Genomic DNA, 23,818 nt, shown 5'->3' on the forward strand with positions numbered 1-23,818 from the left:
ACACGCAAGTGGGAACTTCGAAGTTTCACACTTTGAAGTTGCCGTGGGGGAGATTTAGACTAATGAACTGCTGCATATGCACTGCAGCACTTCATTAGTAATTTCCCAACACCCTAACTGCCATGCCTTCTTTGAAGTTCGGGGCTAGTCTAGACACAGCCAAAGAGCAAGAAATCATTTTAATTTATTCTTTGTTGTTCGTAAGACCCTGTTTTCACTCCCGGTTGGGCTTTACTCTCAAGTATTTTCTCATTTGGTATATTTACAGCAACCTTTGATGTTGTTGTAGAGGGGGTACAGAAATTCCAGACAACAAGCGGATACATTGAACTTCACAAAGTCTGTTGCTACTGACATGTAAAATGACTGTCATCGTCCTCACTTTTTCCAGGTTGCCCTCTACATTATGTATCATCTTGTCACAGTCTTTAAAATAGGAGAAGTAAGAACAGTCTATGGAAGAAAACTATTTCCCCAAATTTTTAAAAATGAGTTCTTAATATTTACAAAACAATGTAACAGACTATGAATAACTTTATTTATAACAATAGTATTGGTATATCAATATGAGGTCAGGTGGTCTCTAGCACTGCTGTAAAGAGCAAAGAATAATTTCATACAGAAGTCTATTGTATCAGATTATACACAAGAGAATTCACACACTTGCCCCTTTAGTGCCAAAATTATTCCTCTAAAATCATACTCTCTCTCTCTCTCTTTCTCGCACACGCACAATTTACCCTTTTGGTTTCATTGCTGGTTAGTCATTTTTCACCAACTCCTTCTTTGGTTCTCTGGTCCTGCAGCTAACTATACTGCTCTTCTGAGCAACTCTGATGATTGTCTTGCAGAAAGATGTCAGAAGCCAATGGATTAAACTACAATGAGCACCCTCACTCAACTTGGGAGCATGCAATAGAGCTCAGCTGAAGTTTTTGACACTTATCATCCATTTTTTATTCTTTGTTTTTGCTTTCTCCGATCACTACAATCATTATATCACAATTCTTCGTCCAACATACTGAGTACTGTATACCAAAGATAAACGTGATTCTTGTTTCAAGGTTATTACATTTGACAGCCATGGCACCTTATCCCTAGCAGACAGGAGTAACAACTGTCTACCTCTGAAACTCACATGATGGATACTTTAAGAAAGCAACAAACCATTGCTTCCTGTGTCCCCATCCAGAGATTAAGCATGCATTGTCGAGTCTCACTCAGTATGATTTTGAAAGAGTCTGAATTTGCCTCCTAAAAGATTATACAACACGCTTCTGCCATGCCACAGGACTAGTTGGAGGAACAACTATTATAGTGTATAGTCACTACTCATAAACTTACATAGTCACAGTTATAAACAACTATTATATTTTACTTTGACCCTTAAGCCATACCCTTCTCCATGGTAACTAAGCACCTGGTCAAGAATGAAATCCATTGAGTATTCCTCAACTACTCAGTAACTGAAAGAAATTAGCTGATAGAAGCATTTAAAGTCATTATCTTAATGTATAATTTGTGTCAAACATTACAGTGCCTTCAGCACTCACCTGCTCGCCTCGTGGACCTGGTGGCCCTGGATAGCCTTTGGGACCCTGCAGGTACAAAAGATGAACAGATGCTGTAAAGAATATATTCAGATTTGCAAAATGCAGCTGTGGGGTCTTGATTTCCCTCTACCTCCCCTTATATTTTCTCAGCAAGAAGATTTTTGCAGTATCTTTCTATTTGACATCAACCTGGCTTAATTTCAGTAACTGCTGTGGAATGAGGGAGAAAGAGAAACTTACCTCAGTATAAATTATTTCTAGCTGTGCCTGCTTAATTTGCAGAGGTAGTCATAGATTTATGTTATCTTAAGTAACACGTAGGCAAAATGCCTTTGGCAACAATCTGCTTGTAATTATTGCAAAGCTGGATTTCATCCAGACAGTTTCCCGTTCCAAATCCTTGTCATAACACTGTCTCTGAATGAGCCCATTTAACTGAGATAAGCATAAGGAGAAGGTCATCACAGAGAGCTCCAAGAAGCTCTCTAAGAAAAGACAACTGTAAAAAAAAAAAAAAAAAAAAAAGAAAGAAAGATTTCTTTCATATTGATTTAATTATTTTTAATACCTCATAAAATGATGATTGTTTTGTACAAGTAAATGAAACTACCACCTATCTGGCACTAAACAAAATCTTCCAGATTATCCTGGAATCCTTAAACAATCAAGCTTTATGTTTACCTCTCGTGAGGATGACGGCTTGCCTAAACAGATGGTGAATGAAATCCTGGCCCTATCAAAGTCAATGGAAGTTCTATCCATGATTTCAATAAGGTCATCTGTTCCCTCCAAGTTTCAGTTTGGTTCTACACCAGACCAAGAGCTGTTACAAGAAACTAAATGGCTTGACCCTATGTGAAACTGCAAATGAGGAGTAAGTTTGCTCAGTAATAGTTTAGACAACAAAAATGAAACATCTGTTAAACTTCAAACTTTGCAATTTTAGTATTATAGACTTGCTTGGGGAATAATGTTAATACCAAAGATGTGCACTTATTTAAAAAAACTAGAGGTTCCATTTTCTTAAAACCCATGTTCCAGGTATTCCAGATATTCCCTTACACATGGCTAAACGCGCACACACACACACACACACACACACACAGAGTGCTAACTTGCTTTAATGCTGCAGTAAAGCAGAGGCAAATAACAATCATGGGCAAAGCACAAGTTGCAGAACATATTTCAGTTGTACATCTGAAGGTTTGCCTGCTCAGCCCACGGAAGCAAGCCTCACAGCCCAAGTCTGCAGACTCTGGTTAGTGGGTCTCAGTCTGGTGCTCTAAAAATAGCTCTGTAGACTATGCTTTGAAGTTGCTCTTTCACCCTGCATCCAAGAGCCTTGGCTCCAGCCTGAGTTGCAACTCCAAAGTCCTGTCTGCACAGCTACTTTAGAAGCACTGGCATGAGCCCCTATACAATGTAAAGCAACGAAGGGTCCTGTGGCACCTTATAGACTAACAGAAAAGTTTAGAGCATGAGCTTTCGTGAGTTAACTCACTTCTTCAGATGCTGGACCAGCATCTGAAGAAGTGAGTTAACTCACGAAAGCTCATGCTCTAAACTTTTCTGTTAGTCTATAAGGTGCCACAGGACCCTTCGTTGCTCTACAGATCCAGACTAACACGGCTACCCCTCTGATACTATACAATGTAAAGTGGGTATGGGATTGAGAAGGACTGCCTAATTAACATGCCATAACTTGCCTAACTAAATGTTGTTAGTAAGATCCCTAAAGACAAAAGCATGATTAATGATTCTGCAATGCAAACATGGAGGGGAAAGCAATGACACTTTCTTAGGGATAGTGGCTAAAATTTTCAATAGCACCTTAAAAGGACATAAGTCATTGAGGAGCCTAAATCCCATTGATCAATTTTCAGTGGGATTTGGGTCCTGAGTGGTCTAAGAATTTTTTGAGAGTGATCCTACTTCTGGGTTTTTAAAGGATCCTTTAGAATAGGTGCTTACAGAGGAAATGTTCAAATGTTTCATTATATCTGAACCAGGAGAAAAGGGAACGTTTGTGTTGAGCTAAAAGAAACGTGTGTATAAAAAGCAAAGCTAACAATATCTGTAGGTTGACTGGAGGATGAGGTATTCCCCAGATTCTAATTAAGATGCTCACATTTGGACATCAAAGGAAAAAAATAACAGAACTGGAAGGGCTCGAGTTCCTGGTTACACTCGAACATCCATTCTGTGGGCATGTTTCTGGCACTCGTGGGGCTTGTCTACACCAGCTCCCTACTTCGAAGGGAGCATGGTAAGTTAGGCGTCAGGAGATTATTAATGAAGTGCGGTGGTGCATATGCAGCATTTCATTAAGCTAATTCTCCCTCACGGCAACTTCCAAGTGTTAAAATTTTGAGGGGTAAAGGGACTTTGAAGTTGCCCAGGCACTTTGAAGTACCAGCAGGTGAGCCGCGGCTACACACAAACCAGCACTCTGAAGTTTAACACTTTGAAGCTGCCGTGGGGGAGAATTAGCTTAAGGAAGTGCTGAATATGCAGCGCAGCACTTTATCAATAATCTCCTAACACCTTACTTACCATGCTCCCTTCGAAGTAAGGAGGTAGTGTAGACACAGCATGGAGAGACAAAAAATTGCTTTGGTCTGTGAGAGAAAAAGGACTTATTGCTCTGAGAAGCGACTTAAGGCAGGAAATTTAAGGGGCAGTCATTTACTGTATGTTTGTACAGCCCATAGCACATTGCAGCCTCAACCGTGCTGAGACCTCTTGGCATGACATCAATATAAATATTACACAGCAACAACAACGCTGAGAGCCCAGTGGTGTTCTCCATTATTTCCATAGTAACTCCATGAGCACTGTACTGGGGAAGTTGCCCGCTGGCTCGATTATCGGGACAGAACAGTAATGCCGCAGACTCACAAGAGAGACAGAGAAACGGCTAGGTAGTTGCCTGGATCCAGAGTTACAAGCATAGTGGGGGGATTTGGTCTTCTCTGAACAGTGCCAAAGAAGAATTGAGAAAAGCTATTGTGGGCAATCAGTAAGCACAATGAGCTGTACCACTGTGGGTGTTGTTAAGGAAACCTTTGCCATCGGTATGAAGAACAGCTTTGTAACTAGAGCCAATACCAGCATTTAAAGCTATATGCATATTAAAACCTTGTCCATGGAAAAGTTGAAACAGCTGGACAGTCAGTCATTTTCCAAGCTATTGAGAAGGTTGTCAAAGAACAACACAGCAGCATAGATGAACGACATATATCACAATGGTACTCTCATTCCTCCATGACAGATACTGTATAGACCAAAGGCAGCATAAAATTAATCCTCTGTCTGAATAATGACAGGAATAAAAATTTGAGTGAAATAAGCTTGTCCCATTCTTGCTGCTCTCTACTGACTGCAATCACCTGGTCCTCTTCCAGTAGTTTGGGCAGGAGCAAACCCATAGAGAACACCACAAACACCACTAGACAGAGTGTACTTGTCTTCACCACATTTTCACTATCTGATAGAGTTTTGAAATGTTTACTTGGGCTCCAGGCACCTTCAGATGAAAAAAGTGTCAGGCTTCTATGTAGATGCACTTTTTTTTTTTTGTCTGGGTGACATGTAAACAATAAAAAGCGGGTCTCTGGCAAGCCTGTGCTGCCTGTAGTACCCTAATGACACATGGCTTCATCCTCAGTCCATCATTGACTTGTTTTTAAATCTACAAACTGTCAAGGATAACATGAATAGACAGCCATAGATGGGCAGATAGGGCCAACTTCAGAGCACTGTCTACAGAAGCTTCAGATGATATATCTTACACTTCCTTCAGGCCAAGCAACATTTAAATTACCCCAGCCTGGAGTCAGGGCTTGCCCACAGACATAGTGCATTAGTGAGTTCTCCCCATTAATGTAATCCCTTTTCAAATGGTACGATAGCAAAGTACATTAGCAAGTGCCACCAGAGTCCACATGGGCCAGTTAAATGCAAAACATATAGTGCACACCAGAATTTACATCCCTTTAGTGCAGTAGGTAGTGAAGCGCTCAAACGCCCAAGATTCAAAATTTCAAGTGTGAAAATAAAGATTCTCCAAAATAATAACTCTCTATATTATCGGTAGATATCAAGAGTAACTGCACCGAAGTCCTGGTGCACGGAGGGAGTTGGTCTGTGGATGGGGAACACATCATGCTTCCCAAGCCAGGGTGCCTCCAATGAGCTGCTTTTCACTCCTCTGCATGGATTCTGCCAGCACACTTAACATGTAGGAGGTTTTCTTTCCAGTCTAACTACTAAAATAATGGTGTTACCATGTGATTCTATTTTGTATGACTAATTAAAGGAAAACGTCCAGAATTATTCAAAATTTCAGAAACCAACATTGAAAACAATGGGAGTGTCCACTTCAACAAGATGATGTGACATTTTACAAAATTATGCCAGAACTGATTGCATAGATACTTCTACCTTCCATGATCAGGCAGGAAGCTCAATTAACTGAGACTGAAAGAGCTCCTTGCTCAATGAGACCAACGAGGAAAGCATCACTGGTTTTAGGTGGCAATCAAGTTTGGTCTGGATTTTTTTTTGTCTGTTTATTTGTTACATTTGACAGTTACTTGTACATTTCGTACAGCAATAATGCACACTGTGAAAACAGGTGCTCATACGAGAGCCTTTCCCCTTTACATGCTTTGTAGGAAAAGGAAAAAGGGTGAAACTCCTTTTCCTGACATATGTGATGTCTCTGCTAAGGTGCTTTGCTATCTTAGGCTGCTTCTACACGTCACCTCCTGTCAGAGGTGGCATGGTAATGAGGCAATTTGAAGCAGGCTAATGAGGCACTAATGTGCATATTCAGCACCTCATTAGCATAATGTGGCTGCATGAATTTCAAAGTGCAGACTTTGGATTGCAGACTGACGGTGTAGATGGGGGCAGCTCCAAAATAAGTGCCCCACTTTGATATTTCCTTACTCCCACAAAACTAGATCGGAGGAAGGGAATGTCGAAGTGGGGTGCTTATTTCAAAGCTGTCCCAACTACACTGTCAAACTGCAATTCCCAGTCTGGACTTTGAAATCTGCGCAGCTGCCATTATGCTAATGACGTGCTGAATATGCATAATAGCACCTCATTAGCCTGCTTTCAATTGCCTCATTACCATGCCACCTCCGACAGGAGTGGCATGTGTAGAAGCAGCCTTAGACATGCCAGCACAGTTCTGCCAACAAAGACTCTGCAGTGTAGACAAGCCCTGCCCCGATTCTAATCTGAAAGGCTAAACATATTGGGTGTGTCTACACTTGCATTCCTCTTTCGAAAGAGGTATGCAAATTAGCCAAATCGAAAATGCAAATGAGGTATAAATTTGCGTATCCAACACCTCATTTGCATATTATAATTTCAAAAACGCTCCTTTCGAAAGAAGAAAGCCAGTGTAGACGCTGTTCTTTTGAAAGTAAACCCATCTTCGAAAGAATCCTTCTTCCCTTTATTTAATGGTTTAATTTCAAAAGAGCAGCGTCTACACTGGCTTTCTTCTTTCGAAAGAAGCTCTTTTGAAATCAGAATATGCAAATGAGGTGTTGAATATGCAAATATGCATGTGCAAATTTTTGCATTTTTTGCATTTGCATTTTTGATTTGGCTAATTTGCATACCTCTTTCGAAAGAGGAATGCAAGTGTAGACACACCCCTTGCTGTTTATATTACTGCTGCGACAAGACCATCCCTTTAACATAGAACCAAGAAGGAATTGAACATGGGCGGTGGGCCTGTAAGAGTCCCGAAACGCCCAGCCCTTGGCCTAGGGCGGGCGGCACCCAAAAACGGGTTAGAACACCAGTCCCGCACTCAGTTCGGGGCAGTCAGCAGTTCACTGTTACTATACACCACCGGCCCAGCCCTCAGTTCAGGGCGGGCAGCAGTTCACACTCGCAACACACTTCCAGCCCAGCCCTCAGTCCAGGGCGCGGCAGCAGTTCACAATAGCAATACAGTACCGGCCCAGCCCTCAGTTCAAGGCGGGACAGCAGCTCACAGTTGCAATACAGTACCCGCCCAGCCCTCAGTCCAGGGCGGAGCAGCAGTTCACAACAGTAGTACTATTCTGGCCCAGCCCTCAGTCCAGGGCGGGGCTGCAGTTCACAATAGTAGTACAATTCTGGCCCAGCCCTCAGTTTGGGGCAGGGCAACAGCACAGGGCTTGAGCACAGGCCCCAGCCCTCAGTTTGGGGCGGGGCAACAGCACAGGGGTTTAAGCACAGGCCCAGCCCTCAGTTTGGGGCAGGGCAACAGCACAAGGGTTTAAGCACAGGCCCAGCACAGGCTGGGCCTGTCAAGGAGTGGGTAAGGGGTCGCAGGCCCTCCCACTCCACTGCGACCTGGCCCGGGGCCCTGGGGGTCGCTCACACACGACCACGGCAGTGGGGATCCAGGCCGCAACACACTGCCATGGGTTCGGGAGCGTCATTCCCCGGGCCACTTCCTACCTCTACCTCCACTGGCAGAAGGTCCCAGTCCATCTGGTCAGGGGGTCCCTCTGGGTCGGTCTCCTCCAGATCGTCCACCTTCAGGGGCTCCGGCCAGTCGCTCATCTCAATGTCATTGGGATAGTCGGGCGGTGGTAGCACGGGGGACCCGAGGTGATCCTGGGCCTGAGGGCTGTAGGGATCCGCCGGGACTCTGGGGCAGACCGCTCCTGGGGCTTCTTCCAAGGCGGGGGGTCTCCGCTGGCGTGAGGGTCCTAGCAGGTCTGGGAAGTCCGGGTAGTCCCCCTGGGGCATCTGGATCCGGGGTTGTTCGGAGCCGCTGGGGGCTTGCTCCTCTGGCCCGGCCAGGCGGCGACAGGCCCTCTGCTCTTGTCGCGGGGGAGCTCGTGCAGGCGCGTCCTCCCGGCCCGGAGGCCCAGGCTTTAATAGGTCCCGAGCCCTGCCCTTGGCCTTTCTAGCCCTGGGCCCCGCCCTCTGAGGGGCGGGCCTCTGGTATTCTGGCTCCGGACCCGCCCACCAGGGCCTCTGCGCAGCCTCCTCTGCCTCTGAGTCAGCAGGAGGCCATACTGACTCACTACAGGGCCTGATTTTGCTCACACCACTTCTACACTAATGTAATTCTGTTACTTTTAATGGTGGTGTCACTCCTGATTTATAAGTGGTCAGAAAAAGAGAGTATTGGGCCCAGTGTACCCAGCAAGGATTCATCAAAATTGGATGCCTTAGCAAGTTTCAGTGAAAGTTTTAGAGTTGCTACAATGAAGAGAAAAGCTCAGGTCCTGTGGGAAAGAGACAGAGGTAGCAGAAAGCATGCTGCTACTTAAGAAGTAGTGATCAACATAATTTATCTTCATGTGTAAAGACTAGACCCTGTCTGCCTGGTAAAAAACATAGTCAGTATAAGGCAAAAGTACATTTAAGCCATATCAACATGTTCCATTTTAAACATGTCTAAACTTAACAAAACAGCATTCAAAGGAGTGTGCTTTTCCTATTTAATCAAACCATATTTGATTAAACTACATTCTAGGAAAATAGCACTCTTTGGCTACGTCTACACGTGAAGCCTACATCAAAGTAGCTTATTTCGATGTAGCGACATCGAAATAGGCTATTTCAATGAATAACGTCTACACGTCCTCCAGGGCTGGCAACGTCGATGTTCAACTTTGACGTTGCGCGGCACCACATCAAAATAGGCGCTGCGAGGGAACGTCTACATGCCAAAGTAGCACACATCGAAATAAGGGTGCGAGGCACAGCTGCAGACAGGGTCACAAGGCGGACTCAACAGCAAGCCGCTCCCTTAGAGGGCCCCTCCCAGACACAGTTGCACTAAACAACACAAAATACACAGAGCTGACAACTGGTTGCAGACCCTGTGCCTGCAGCATGGATCCCCAGCTGCCGCAGCAGCAGCCAGAAGCCCTGGGCTAAGGGCTGCTGCCCACGGTGACCATAGAGCCCCGCAGGGGCTGGAGAGAGAGTGTCTCTCAACCCCTCAGCTGATGGTCGCCATGGCGGACCCCGCTATTTCGAAGTTGCGGGACGCGCAACGACTACACGGTCCCTACTTCGACCCCTATTCCTATCCCCTCATGGGGTTAGCAACTTCGACGTCTCGCCGCCTAACGTCGAAGTTAACTTCGAAATAGCGCCCGGCACGTGTAGCCGTGACGGGCGCTATTTCAAAGTTAGTGCCGCTACTTTGAAGTAGCATGCACGTGTAGACACTGCTTTTGGGTGCATCTTCACTAGGAACTAACTTCAAAGTTAAGGACTACTTCGAAGTAGCCAGTAGAGAGTCTACACATGTTTTTCCTTACTTCAAGCTAACTTCAAAGTCCTTAGTCCATTCCCGGGAGTGGAGTAGTCCCCTACTTCAAAGTTTAACTTTTGTAATATTCTTTTGCAGCTCTTCACAGTCAGCTTAGGACTTTTCTTTATGGAGTATCTTCAACCGTACACTTATGATGGTTATTCTTATGAGTGTATGTGGGATTCTAACACAAGAATGGCCACATTGTGTTAGGCCAATGGTTCATCTAGCCCAGTATCCTCTCCTCTGATGGTGGCCAGTTTCCAAATGCCCCAGAGGGAATGAACAGAACAGGCAAAATTCAAGTGATGCATCCCCTCTCACACATTCACAGTTTCTGGCAAACAGAGACTACGCACACCTGGAGTGGATCTAACCTCCATGAATTTATCTAGTTTTATTCTGGGACCTATTATAGTCTTGGCCTTCACAACATCCTCCGGCAAAGATTCCACAGGTTGACTGTGCATTATTAAAAAAACTTCATGTTTAAAAAGAAAAAACAAAAAACAAAAATACTTCCTTTTGTTTGTTTTAAACCTGCTGTCTCTTGATTTCAGTTGGTAACCACTAGTTCTTGTATTATGAGGAGTGTCTGTATATCTACTTTCTCTACAATAGTCACAATTTTCTAGACCTTTATCATATTCTCTCCTCTTTTTCAAGCTGAAAAGTCCCAATCTTATTAATCTCTCCTCATACAGCAATTCTTTCATACCTCTAATTATTTTTCTTGCCATTTGCTGAGTCTTTTCCAATTGCAATATGCCTTTTTAATATGAGTCAACCACATTTGTACACAAGATGTGAACATATCATGGATTTATAGAGAGGCAATAGGATTTTTCTCTTTTATTACCTAACCTTTTTTTTTTTAATGATTCCCATCATTCTGTTGGCTTTTGTTGACTGCCTTTGCACACTGAATGGATATTTTCAGAGAACAATGCTGCCAACGTCTCTTTATGGAGCAGTAACAGCTAATTTAAATCCCATCAGTTTATATGTATAGCTGGGAGCACATTTTCCAATGTGCATTATTTTGCATGTAACATTGAATTTCATTTGCCATATTATTGCCTTGTCACCCTGTTTTGTAACATTCTTTCGCAGCTCTTCACAGTCCGCTTGGAACTTAACTCTCTTGCATAGACACTAGGTAAATTAACCCTCAGACTTTTAGTACTGTATGGTCCTATGGGTTCTTTCACATACATCCTCACACAATTTAACATTAATGTGCAATGGCAGCACACTTTAGATGATAAAGTCATCCACAGAGGAGTTACCTAGGTGTCTAGATTTGCAGCAGTTACATTGCAGGGCAACAGCAACTACCTTGGGTGAATTACTTGTTCCCTGCTCTTTGGCCAGAATTTAGTCAAATTAGCCATACATTTCTCCGTGGCAGCTCTCTGTGGATTGCTGGTCAGGGAGATGCTGATATTAAGTTTACACTTTCAGATCTGACCCCAGACGCTGGATATTTGTGCTTGTCTTGAAAACATCATTCTTTCTTCACCAACATATTACGAATTCTCCTGCTGCTGCCCTCCTTTTCGTATGGATGCTTCAATCAAAGAGACCAGACTCAGAGGATGACCAGTATACGACACTCTGTTCTTGCTCACGCTGGTATAAATTTGAAGCAAGCATACCAACTTCGTAACAGTTACTTTGGATTTGTACAGGTGTAACTGAGCAAAATTTGGCCCTGAATGATAAACATGCTACAGGCAGTTGAAATATGTAGTCAATAGCACCTTAGCAAACTATTAAGACAAAGACACACATTCACAGGAGATGGGTACGGTACACAGAATGAAAAATAAAATTAAGCCCAGTAATTAGTTGCTAGTATCTTTTTCTTACTACCTCACTGAAAGAACTGTAATTACATTATTCTATAGTGATACTCCAAAAGAACTAGTATTTATAGACTGCTACTGCATGGTTTGAAGGATTATCATAGAAAGAGATGTCAAGGAAATGGAGGAACTAACGGAGTTTCTTGTTTCTACTCTCTTCCCTATCTGTGCTAAGTTCAAACCTCCAGGGAGCCAGAATCAAGAGCACATGGTACATGACTACTCACAAACTGTTTCCTTTAAAGAATTTAAACATAACATGAACGTACACCCCAACATTTTCACAATCCCTATAGCAGTGCATATTATTGCATAAGGATTGTATAAGCTTTCACAAAGGTTCCAAATCAGACAAATTTTACTGAAAAAAAATTTTACTATTATTTTATTCCCAACTTTGAATAGGTCTAATTATGCCCAGGGGAGGGCAGTAGGAGGCATGTACTATATGCAGCATGATACCAATGAAATATTCAATTCTACCATTAAAATTAAAGAACAACAAGTGTTCGGATTCCCAGTACTTCTTTGAAAGTCTCAGCATACAAATCCTTTAGGAAGATAATTGAAGTGAAACAGAAAATGGGCATGGGCAGAAATAAAACATTAATTATGCTACCTAAAAGGGCTATCCACATTAAAACTCATGTCACATTTTAAATGCTGCTCATTATACTGTAGATCAACCCACAGGAAAAAAAAATCAGAGCCAACTGCCAGAATCATATCGGGCTCAAGAAGCAAAGAATTTGTGGATTTTTTTGTCTTCTCTATAGTAAGGTGACAAAGGAATTATGTTACTCAATTACATCCACTTCAGTAATTTCCCAAGTATATTTAATAAAAGTCAAATGTAAAATAACAAATGAAAATGGTGAGATTATTTTCTTCATGGATTCCTGTTTTCCACATGCTGCACACACAACTTTAAAATTACTTTCCGAAATAAAAACAAGCCACCAACTCAACAGAAGTCTAATAATATGTTCATCATCTTGTGTATCTCTGGTAATGACAAGAAAAAACCAAGTATCTTACAAACTACAAAGCTTGGACTTAGGTACATTAAATGTCAAGCATAAAATACACTTTAGTGCTTACAGGTGTAACATAATTCATGAGATCAGTGTTTTAACAAGATTGGTTCAGACTGGAGTTTTCTAAAATGTGGTTCCAATTAGCGTCCACGTCACATGACAAAGAAAAGTGCCAATAAGCAACTGAACACAATCACCCCTCGATCGTAATGCAGACACACTCTGGGATGCTTTTACTGGAATAAAGAAAAACTGCTTAGTTTTCTGAAGCTAATATAAAATCTGGATAAGAACAGATTCTGCTGGAGGGAATTTCCTCACTTAAGCAATGAAAATTCTAGTCAAGCTGAACAAATTAGGTAACATTTGTTAAATCCCAGAGACTTTGTGGACAAGTGAAATACATCTCCTAGCAGCTTTTGAACTAATTCTGTAACATCTGCCTTTCTTGTGTTACAAGGAGTAAATTGAGGCTTTTGGTCACTAAAAGACAAGTGAACTAAACTAAATCAAATTCTGTATAAGAGCACTCACACATATTAATTCTGTATGAGAGTGCCATTTTAATTCTGTATGAGAGTGCCCACACAGTGGTTTAGTGAAATTTAACTAATCCACTTTAAATTCACACCTTTACTTAATTTGGATTAATTTTCTCTGAGTGGCCATGTGTAAACAAGCCCTCTGAATTCCTATCCATTACTGAACTCAAACAACATCTTAGTGATTTTCAAAATAATTTATAACCTCATTCTACCTTTCTCCAGCTTTGTGTCTGAATACCATCAGTGCCGTTCTCTCCACTCCTACAATCTTGGCATCCTCTCTTGTCCCATTTCCTGAATTTTTCTTTGTTTGCCTTATGCTGTCCCATGTTAGTGGTCTGTTAAGGTCTGAGTAATTTTTAAATGAGGTATGACATTTATATTTCTTACCGTGTTCTGACATTTCTTCCAGTGAAGAAGTAATTATGTCAATATTATTTGGCTTCCAAAATCTAAACTTATGTCACTTGGCTTCAGGGCAAGAGTTTTAGCTACTCTGACAAATATCTTTCCAAAACATTCAATTTTGTGGTGCTGAAAGATTGAGCTCATCTCACCATGAATTAACACATGGTTCAGCGAATGAATTAATGAATACAAAAGTGTGTGGAGGGGGTGGAATCCTGAAACTGAGCATGAAGTGAGATTCATTCATTTAAAATATCAGTATCTTTCAGGCAGAAGTATACTTATTGAAGATAGAGTGTTCATGCTGCCAGAGCAGAAACACAGCAAGCTTTTCAGAGGTGCACACCATACATGATCATAAAAAAACTTAATTTACATTTTGCTCACTACTTTTTCAATTAATTTACAACTCAGGAAAAGTTCTGGATTGGCTACAGTGGGGATCGAGGTCTTGTACCTGTCCACAATATGGAGAATGGCAGTACATGTGCTATAGCTTCACTTAGATCAAGTCGCCTGGGTTTTGGACAGGTTTCATACTAGTCCTACTTAAATCATACCCACAGTAGAAGGCAAGATTTCAGCATGTACCATTTTCTTTTGACAACACAGTGTGTGTTTGGAACCTAGAAGTGTTGCTTGCACAGGAGGGTGCATTTCAGCTATACTGCCACTATTGGCTTGCAGGGAGTGGATGCCTGATATTAAGGATGGAACTTCTGATGTCGATGTGGAGCAGTGGAAGGAGGATGGTGGAGCTTGTCATGAGCTAGGTTGACCTTTCTCCTATACAGACCCGTTTACTATGGAGTTCTGTAACTTACACAGCTTGGGATAATCAGTTGCTTTCCAGACTAACTGGGCCTGTCCTGAAAAAAAGGCACATACAGTACCTATCTGTGGCTCATGATGTTTCTTGACAGCCAACTATTGTAAATTTCAAATGGTAAGGAATTTCCAAAGGTAGACTATGGACTTCAAACTCTGAGGGCCTGATTATGCCAGCCTTCCACTGATTTCCCATGGACTTATACCTGACAACTGAATATAGAGATTAAAGGAAGATCTTACCTTCTGACCTCTGATACCAGGAGGGCCTGGTAAACCTCTTGGACCTCGGTCACCCTGTACCACAAAATAAGGCAGAATTATTTCACTGTATTAGATACCTGAAAAAACTAAAAATGCCTGGGAAGCAGTACTTTCTCTTTATCCCTGGACATTTGAAAGGGACTAGACAGAACAGCATTTATTTCAGGATTTCAGAATAGCTATATTGTAGCCATCTTAAGTAGGACTGAAGTGGTTACAGGTGTTGCTCTGGCTTTTGCCCAGAGATGAATTTCAGTCCAAGCAAGCAGCTCAGCTTTCACTTCTCAGCTGTCAACTTGTTTATATCAGAACCATTTCCCAACATTACACGTTTCTTGTACTGGAAAAAAATGGCTGCAATATTTTTAGTTTCCATACAAACCTGCAAGTAACACATGAAAAAAAAAATAGAATTTATGGGGGAAGTATTCCAAATATTTTCTAAATCTGAATGCAATTAAATTTGTTTCAAACTAGTAAATTGGCAAATTTCCTCATTCAGCACTATGGGCCAAAGCAGAGGTATTGTAGACCGTGTACATTTAAACTTGCTTAACTATGACACTAACTCCACATTGCAGCCTACAAGGTTAAAGGGTGTTTTCCGTCACTGCAGCAACAGCTCTCTGAGCAATAGTAGGTAAGCAGATGGAAATACTCTTCCATTAATCAAGCAGCAGCTACACCAGGGCTTATTCTCATATAAGAGCTCAGCAGGTTGGATTTTTCACACCTTGGAATGCCATCAATATGTTGACTTAAATTTTAAATGAAGACCAAGCCTACATTTGTGTATCATTCAAGTGGAATGACCAAACGAAGGTATACTTTTCATCCGTTTCACCATCAGGCTATGTCTACATGACCAAGTTATTTTGAAATAACTTTGGCATTGTCTAAATGTCATACACCCTATTTCAAAATAAAATTGGAATAATGGATGCGTTATTTCAGTTGTGGTAAACCTCATTTCCTGAGGAATAATGTCTATTTTGAAATAACAGGCTCCAATGGCACTATTTCAAAACAGTGCTATAGACCTGAAAGCGCTTTTTCAAAATGCATATTGGATGCATCTACACTTGCACGCCTCTTTCAAAAGAGGTATGCAAATGAGGCAAATCAAAATGCAAATTAGTTGTAAATTTGCATACTGGGCATCTCATTTGCATATTCTAATTTTGAAAGCACTTCTTCTGAAAGAAGAAAGCCAGTGTAGATGCTGCTCTTTCGAAAGTAAACCCATCTTCGAAAGAATCCTTATTCCCTTTACTTAATGGGAAGAAGGATTCTTTCGAAGATGGGGTTTACTTTCGAAAGGGCAGCATCTACACTGGCTTTCTTCTTTCAAAAGAAGCTCTTTCGAAATAGAATATGCAAATTAGGTGTCAAATATGCAAATTTATACCTCATTTGCATTTTCGATGCACCCTTTGTGTGTGGTTGTGTTCTTTCGAAATAAGGTATTTCTAAATATCCATTTCAAAATACCTTATTTAGAAATAGGGTTGTCATGTGGGCATAGCCTTAGTTTCACTTCTGAATCTAGCCCATCTTTTGATAGGCAGCTCTTCAAAGCTACATAACAGTGAGTTTATTTTCTCCAATGCAATTAAATTCATTAATATACAATTATAATCTCAAAAGTGACTGTTAATAGTGCATGCCTGTAATTGTGTCCAGTGTCATTGTCTCTCAATTACAGTATGTTTCATTTGCAACAAAAAACATATTTTTCTAACAGTCCTTCAGCTGCCAAGTGGAATCAACAAGTCAAGCTGGATTCTTTGTGGCTTGGACACATCACCAAAGTCATAAACATTCTTCAGGTTAAACTGCTCGCAGCCACACATGTGCAAGCCAATTACAATTAAGGTCACAACTATGTTGATAATCTGTGAAATGCAATAGAATTCTAACTATTCCAAGGTTATATTGGTTCAAAAGGGTTAGAAAGAGGAAAAAAGCTTATTTTTATCACTGAAGCTGGTAGACAGGATCCTGAATAAGCACAGGAAGTAGATCTGATTTGCCAGGTGTCATTTTTACAGACTTGTTTCAAAGCAGAGCTCTGCTCTGCATCTTATTCTTCTGTTACACCTGTCATACACCAGGGTAGCTACTGGTTTAAATGGAGTCACTTCTGATTTACAACAGTGAAAGTGAGATCAGAATGAGGCTCGTTATTTTAAAGCACAGAATGTGTTAGCATTTTTTTGGAGAGAAGACAGTGAAAATGGGAAGTGTTGAGCAGGATGATGTGTCTATGTGCAAATTCACCCAAACACTGTATAAAGTATCAACTTGAAGTCTAGTAAATTTAAAAATATAAATTAAGATTATTTCATAGCTACTCCTGGGTCCTCTTCACCAAAAGCTTGAATGTTTAGCATCACATTTCCTTTTTCAAGTTTTTTCCTCTCTTGTTACCGTGTGATTCATTTAAACAAAAGGAGAAATCTGCTAACTAAGCCCTAATGTTCCCTAGCATTACAAAGACTTACACATGTGCCCAGCTTTAAATACATGAGTAATCCCACTGAATTCAATGAACCTAACTCACAGGCTTTAAATTAAGCATGTGCTTAAGGCTCTATCTATGGAATCAAGGCTTGAGTGACAAGGGAAATGACTACACAGAGAGCTGTCAATTTTTGAAAAACATGGAAAAGGCTTATTTTTAAAGTGTCAGTTACGTTAAAATGAAGTATCTTGCAAGAAAAGGAGGTAAAACAAGTTCAGGTAGAGATGTGTTTTTTAAGCTGGAGGTATTCCTTTAATCATCGTAACTTTAGGTTTGTGTACTGATATATTATAAGGTTTCAGTATACATATTTTGTTGCTAATGTGAAGGAGTTAACATCAACCACAAATCTAACTGTACCATATTTATCAAGTCTCAACATAAATTAATTTGATTTAATAGTTGTAATTAAGTTTTACTTTTTAATTTTGGTTTCTAAAATGTGAGATCAAATACAGAATTTAAAATTTAACTGCAGGTGTGCCATCAAGTGTTATTTTATACCTGTCTTCAGTTCAAAACTGTTGCCAGAGTCTTTCTTTGATATAGGACATGCAGATCTAGCCACCCATTCAGTCACACGTCATCTAAATGTCATCAGCCATTCTGAGACAAACAATAATGGGAAAACAGGAATTGTAATTTACACAGCACTAGGCTTAAAAGGTAACTAAACCCAACAACATAGAGGACATAAGCAAACTTCAACAACACCAAAAAATGGCTAGCATTTCTCTGTGTTAAGAAGCAGTTACCTTTTCTCCACGTTTTGCTTGTCCTGGAGAGGATCCTGGATCTCCTTTTGGGCCCTATTGCAGAGAAATGAAATCAGTGCAGTACAGGGACAGATGATTTAATTATATAACCAGCCAAAAATATTTTCACTGTTGAAGAAATTGTACATGTGCAAAATCTAATGATGCAGAAAAATATGTCTATTTCCAGAATGTTTCCTTATGTCTATTTTCATGTTAAAATAGGCATGCCACACTAGGGCTACATCTACACTAGCACACTACGTTGAAGTAGCCTATTTCAAAGTAAGGACATCGAAATTGGCTACTTCAATGTGTATCGTCTACACGTCCTCCAGGGCTGGTGCCGTCGACGTTCCACGTCGAAGTAACGACGGGGAACATTGAAAGGAGCCGCCCCGGAAGGAAATGTGGAGCATCCACACACACAAGTGCTCCCCATTGAAATAAGGGGCCAGCAAAGCCCCAAGCTGCTCCCTTAAAGGGTCCCTCCCAGACACACTTGCCCTGCACAGCACAAGATCCACAGAGTTGACAACCAGTTGCAGACCCTGTGCACGCAGCATGGACCCCCAGCTGCAGCAGCAGCAGCCAGAAGCCCTGGGCTAAGGCTCCGCTGCACGCAGTGACCATAGAGCTCTGCAGGTGCTGGACAGAACGTCTCTCAACTCCTCAGCTGATGGCCGCCATGGAGGACCCCGCTATTTCGAAGTAGCGGGACACGGATCGTCTTCAGATGGGAATATCGATTTCGACGTCTCACCGCCTAACGTCGATTTCAACGTTGAAATAGCACACGGCATGTGTAGACGCAACGCGTGCTATTTCGACGTTATGCTGGCCACTTTGAAGTAGCTGGCTAGTGTAGACACACCCATCATGGCATAATACAATAATCTGAATATATATGTGGTGATGCTTTTGAATTTCCCTGCATTTCTTCATAATGCACTTGGGGCTTATTTGTTAAAAAATTGAGTTTATTGCAAATACAATCAGAGGTACAAACAAATCAGTGTGTCTGCATTCTCAATTATAACTGAATACTTTACTTGTACATATTTGCTGACTTATGCAAGCCTAATGTATCAAACTATATCAAACAGGAACACAAACATAACTGTTACGTCATTTGTATTTCTGTTCACTTCTGTATTGTTCCTGTCCTTTAATCTAGTGCTCTTCAATGCTGCTGGTGAGATGTTGTCAGATGGCTGCAATTTTTCATTTACTACATACTACACCCCACAAAACAAAACTTGTGTCATACTGATGAGAAATTTCTCCATGTTGTAACGTAGGGAAATAATTTTCCCTTCCGGCTAGTCGTAAGTTGCCCATTTGCTGCATTAAAAATTCAAAGTTTGGGATTTACAGGAAGTTCTCTGGTTTATGACATAATTGAGCCCTGAATATTCGAAACATTGTAACTCAAAGCTACAATACACTCCACTGTAGGACTAAACGTCATAAAGTCAAAACTGTAGTTATAAGCAGTGTTCCCTGTCAGCTGTGCGCTTGTGCAGCCACCCAGGAAACATGCCAGTGCTGCCCAGCTTATTAGCAGGGTGCTCACAACTAGATTCATGTTTCTTCTGGTGGTGCACATTTACACATGCCCCAGTGAACATAACAGAATGTATTCTGCACATGGATGCATGTAGATGGAAAAGGTTAGAGGGAACACTGGTCATAAGTTGAATCAGAGAGTCAATTCAGAAATGTTATAAGGGGCTGTTTGTCTAAGGTGAACATTGTAAAGTAGAGGACTGCCTATACATTCCTTACAAATTCTACAAGGTCGATATTTTTAAAGAGGAAATGTGATATTCAGGTAGCAGGCAGAGGGCATTTTGTAGGAAAAATAAATTGCATAAATATTAATTTTGGCTGCGTTTACACTTGCATTCCTCTTTCGAAAGACGCATGCAAATGAGGGAAACTGAAAATGTAAATAAGTTGCAGATTTACACATCTGGTGCCTCATTTGCATATTCTTCTTTCAAAAGGGAAGAGGGGTTCCCTCAAAGATAGGGCTTACTTTCGAAAGAGCTGCATCTACACTGCTTTTCTTCTTTCAAAAGAATATGCAAATGAGGTGCCAGACATGTAAATCTACATCTCATTTGCATTTATGTTGTCCTCATTTGCATGCCCTTTCTCAAGAGGAATGCAAGTGGAGACACAGCCTTAGTCTTTCATATATTCTGGCAACATAAGGGAAGAATAAGGCTAAATTGCACATGCTGTATTTTCATAGTTTCTTGTGTTACCACATCATTAAGTTCTACACCATGCTATACTTTCCCCTCTCTTTCATTATCATTATTTGTATCATTAGGTATCATTATTTGTCTTTATTATCATGCTTTTCACAACTTTTTAAAGTCAATTGCCTTTGGTTCCTGGTAATAAATAAATTAACCCTCAAATGTGGGAAATTGCGTTTTTTAATATATTAAAAGAAGTGACTGAAACATTCTCCTTGACCAGACTTATGACAGACAACACACTAACTTACATAGTTTTCTAGCCTGAGTTTAAAAAAAGAGAACTATTATTGTCAGTTGAAAATAATCCACTAGTCCTTCAAGGTTCCATATTTTCTCTAAATGTTACCAGAAATAGTAGCCTCTGCCATCTGTTTCTACACTGAGTACTTCCTAAAAATAACACAGAACCCCAGAGGATGGAGAAAGTGAGAGGGAGAAATCTAACAGTTCAAAGTTCTTTTTTTTTAAAAAAAGAAAGGCAGGTTATGAGTTATTCCTGACTAGAAGTCACAGAATAATAGGGTTAAATGGGATTTCAAGAGTCATCTAGTCTAATCCCTTGCCAAGATATAGGATTTGTTGTATCTAAACCATCCAAGGTAAATAGCTGTCCAGCCTCCTTTTGAAAACCTCTTGTACAGGATCTTCCACAACCTCCTGAGGCTGCCTCTTCCATTGCCCTACAGTTCTTACAGTTAGGAAGGTCTTCCTGCAATTTGAACCTATTGCCTCTTGTCCTGCCTTCTGTGGCAAGACAGAACAATTTTTCTCCATTTTTATTTATGGCAGCCTTTCAAGTATTTGAAGACTGCTATCATGTCCTTCCTTAATCTCTTCTTTTCCAAACTATATATACCCAGCCTCCTTCAGTCTTTGATTATATGGCTTGCATTCCATGCTTTGGATGGCGTTTGTAGCTTGCCTTTGGATCTTTTCCATTTTCTCTATGTCCTTTCTACATCTGGGAAACCAAAATTGAACACAGTCCTCCTGCTAAAGTCAGTGCCACTCTACTTAGTGTTGGTTTATCACCTTCCATGATGTGCATGTTCCTGTTAATGCAAACTAAAATTGCATTTACTTTTTTTTTTGCTACAGCATCAGATTGCTGACTCATTTGGAGCTAATGATTCAACATAACTCCCAAATCCTTTTCAGCAGCGCTGCTGCCAGCTAAGTTATCCTGTATTCTGTGTCTGTACATTTGGTTTTCTTCCTTAAATGTAGCTCATTATATTTGTCTTTGTTGAATTTCATTTTGTTGTCAAGTAGCCCAGTTCTCCAATTTATCAAAATCTCTCTGAATTTTAGCTCTGTCCTCCCATGTGTTGGCAATCCTGACTAACTTTGTATCAGCTGCAAGCTTAATCCACATGCTCTCTGTTCCTATATCCTACCCGTTAATAGAGATGTTGAACAACACTGAACTCAGAACGGATCCCTGGGAAACTCCACTTAAGATCTCTCTCCAAGTTGACATCATTCCATTGAAAGTTACTTAATGCTACTTCTGTTGACTTTGCATTTCTCCAGCTCACTTTTCAGAATGTTATTTGTGACTATGTCAAAAGCCTTGCTGAAATCACAACAAAGCAGTCCTGTAGCACCTTAAAGACTAACAATTTTATTTATTGGGTAACAAGCTTTCATGGGTAAGATCCACTTCTTCAGATTCTATACCAGAAATGAGCAAACAGGGAAGAAGGCCAAAAGAGAAGAAAAAGAAGGAAAATAACACCTTTTCCCTTTTTCTTCGTTCCCATCCTCCCTGCTTTTATATTTACCCTGTTTGCTCATTTCTGTTCCAGAATCTGATGAAGTGGGTCTTACCCATGAAAGCTCATTACCTAATAAATGAAATTGTTAGGTTTTAAGGTTCAACAGGAATACTTTTTTGTTTTGTTTTGTGAAGCTACAGACTAACACAGCTACCCCTCTTTGCTAAAATCTGATATAGTATGTCCACCATATTCCCCCAATCAACCAAGGCAGTTATCCTGTAAAAGAAGGAATCAATCTCATGTAGCATGATTTGTTCTTAATAAATCCACATTGTCTTTTACTGATTACTCCTTCATTCTCCAGGTATTCACAAATTGAACATTTTATAGCTTGCTCTGGTGGCTTCCCAGGTATTGTGGTCCCACTGACTGCTCTATCATTCCCCAGCTTTTCCCCCCTTTTAAAGATGGGCACTACATTAGCCCTACTGCTTTCTTCCATGACCTCTCCTGTCATCATGAGTTTGCATGTTTTATTGCCAGTGGCTCTGAGATTTCTTCAGCCAATTCCTTCAGTACCCTGGAGTAAATAGTATCAGGCCCTGCTAATTTGAATTACATAACCAAGTCATGCCTCCACCTGCAGAAGAATTTTTCACCAGGGAAGAGAGTTCTTCCAGGCTGATCTGTCCTTTTCCACAGCTTTTCTCATCTTTATTACCAAGACAATAACTTCGGTTCTTTGACTCTTTGGTCATTTAACCTCAAATGTGGCCTCACTTAACATTTGAGTCTTCTCAACTCAACCTGATTCAGTCAAATTTTGTTTAATTGGAACTTGTTAGCTGAATCACAGAGACATCCAGGGTCTGAAACAGATGGGCCTCTACAGATCTGTGCTTCCTTTTTATATAATACTAATTTCTTATGAGAATCCCAGTTGTGTCCTTTAACGTGAGTCACTATCCCATAACACCCCCAGCTATTTGAAAACTCTCCCAAAACATTTTGCAGAAACACAGCAGCATTGCTGGCAACTCTCCTGTACTCACAACTGGACAAAAAGCAATGTCTCTGACACATGTAAGACCCAATTTTCCAGACTAGAAACTCTGACTTCTTCAGGAGATGTAGAATTCATAGGCGCCTCAAGAACAGCGGTCCCTAGGGGCAGTGCTGATTCAGCAGATCTCCTATTTAGATCAGCACTGCCCACTATTTTAGTTTGTGCAGTCTAGCTCTAGTCCTACAATGGAGAAGGGATTCTGAGTGTCTGGCACAGCAGTGCTCCCTGTTGCTGGCGGCCTCATCAGCGCTAAGAACCAGCAACCTCCAGCAGGTAGATGGAGAACCTGTTTACCATACAAATAATCCCAGTACATGGTTATCTTTCATTGGTTCACTTGTTTCAAACCTCGTCATTGGGAAAGTTTAAAAATGTAGAATGAGGCCATATGTGTACTTTCTTTGTCTCATCATTAAGAAGAATTATTTTAAGCTAAAATACAGCACAAAAGAATATAGCATGCCATGTCAAGCAGGAGATCAGTAATCTCCACAGGTTTTAGTTACATTAAATATCACACACAGTATATTTGGTTACAGTCCATTGACTTAATCATATCACTGCTGTACAGGCCAGAGATGTAACTTTGAGCCTTAAAGCTGCAAACCATAGAATAATGAATTGTTCCACACTCAGCTTAGTCCAGCCTCACCAAGGAATGTCTCTTCTTTAGCCAAGGAAATTAT

The 23,818-nt window shown here is 40.9% G+C and overlaps 1 protein-coding gene across 1 annotated transcript in view; it reads right to left on the reverse strand.

Moving 5' to 3' along the window:
- The window catches only part of COL24A1 (collagen type XXIV alpha 1 chain), a 232,914-nt gene that overhangs the window by 166,036 nt on the left and 43,060 nt on the right, over nt 1-23,818 (reverse strand). Inside the window, exons 6-7 of the mRNA XM_075003270.1 lie at nt 18,073-18,126; nt 14,773-14,826 (exon numbers count right to left, since the gene is read on the reverse strand). Of these exons, the coding sequence (XP_074859371.1) occupies nt 14,773-14,826; nt 18,073-18,126 (108 nt within the window). The remainder of the gene's footprint in view (nt 1-14,772; nt 14,827-18,072; nt 18,127-23,818) is intronic.

This window comes from Carettochelys insculpta, chromosome 9 (assembly GCF_033958435.1).
Source record: "Carettochelys insculpta isolate YL-2023 chromosome 9, ASM3395843v1, whole genome shotgun sequence".
Lineage (NCBI taxonomy): Eukaryota > Metazoa > Chordata > Testudines > Carettochelyidae > Carettochelys > Carettochelys insculpta.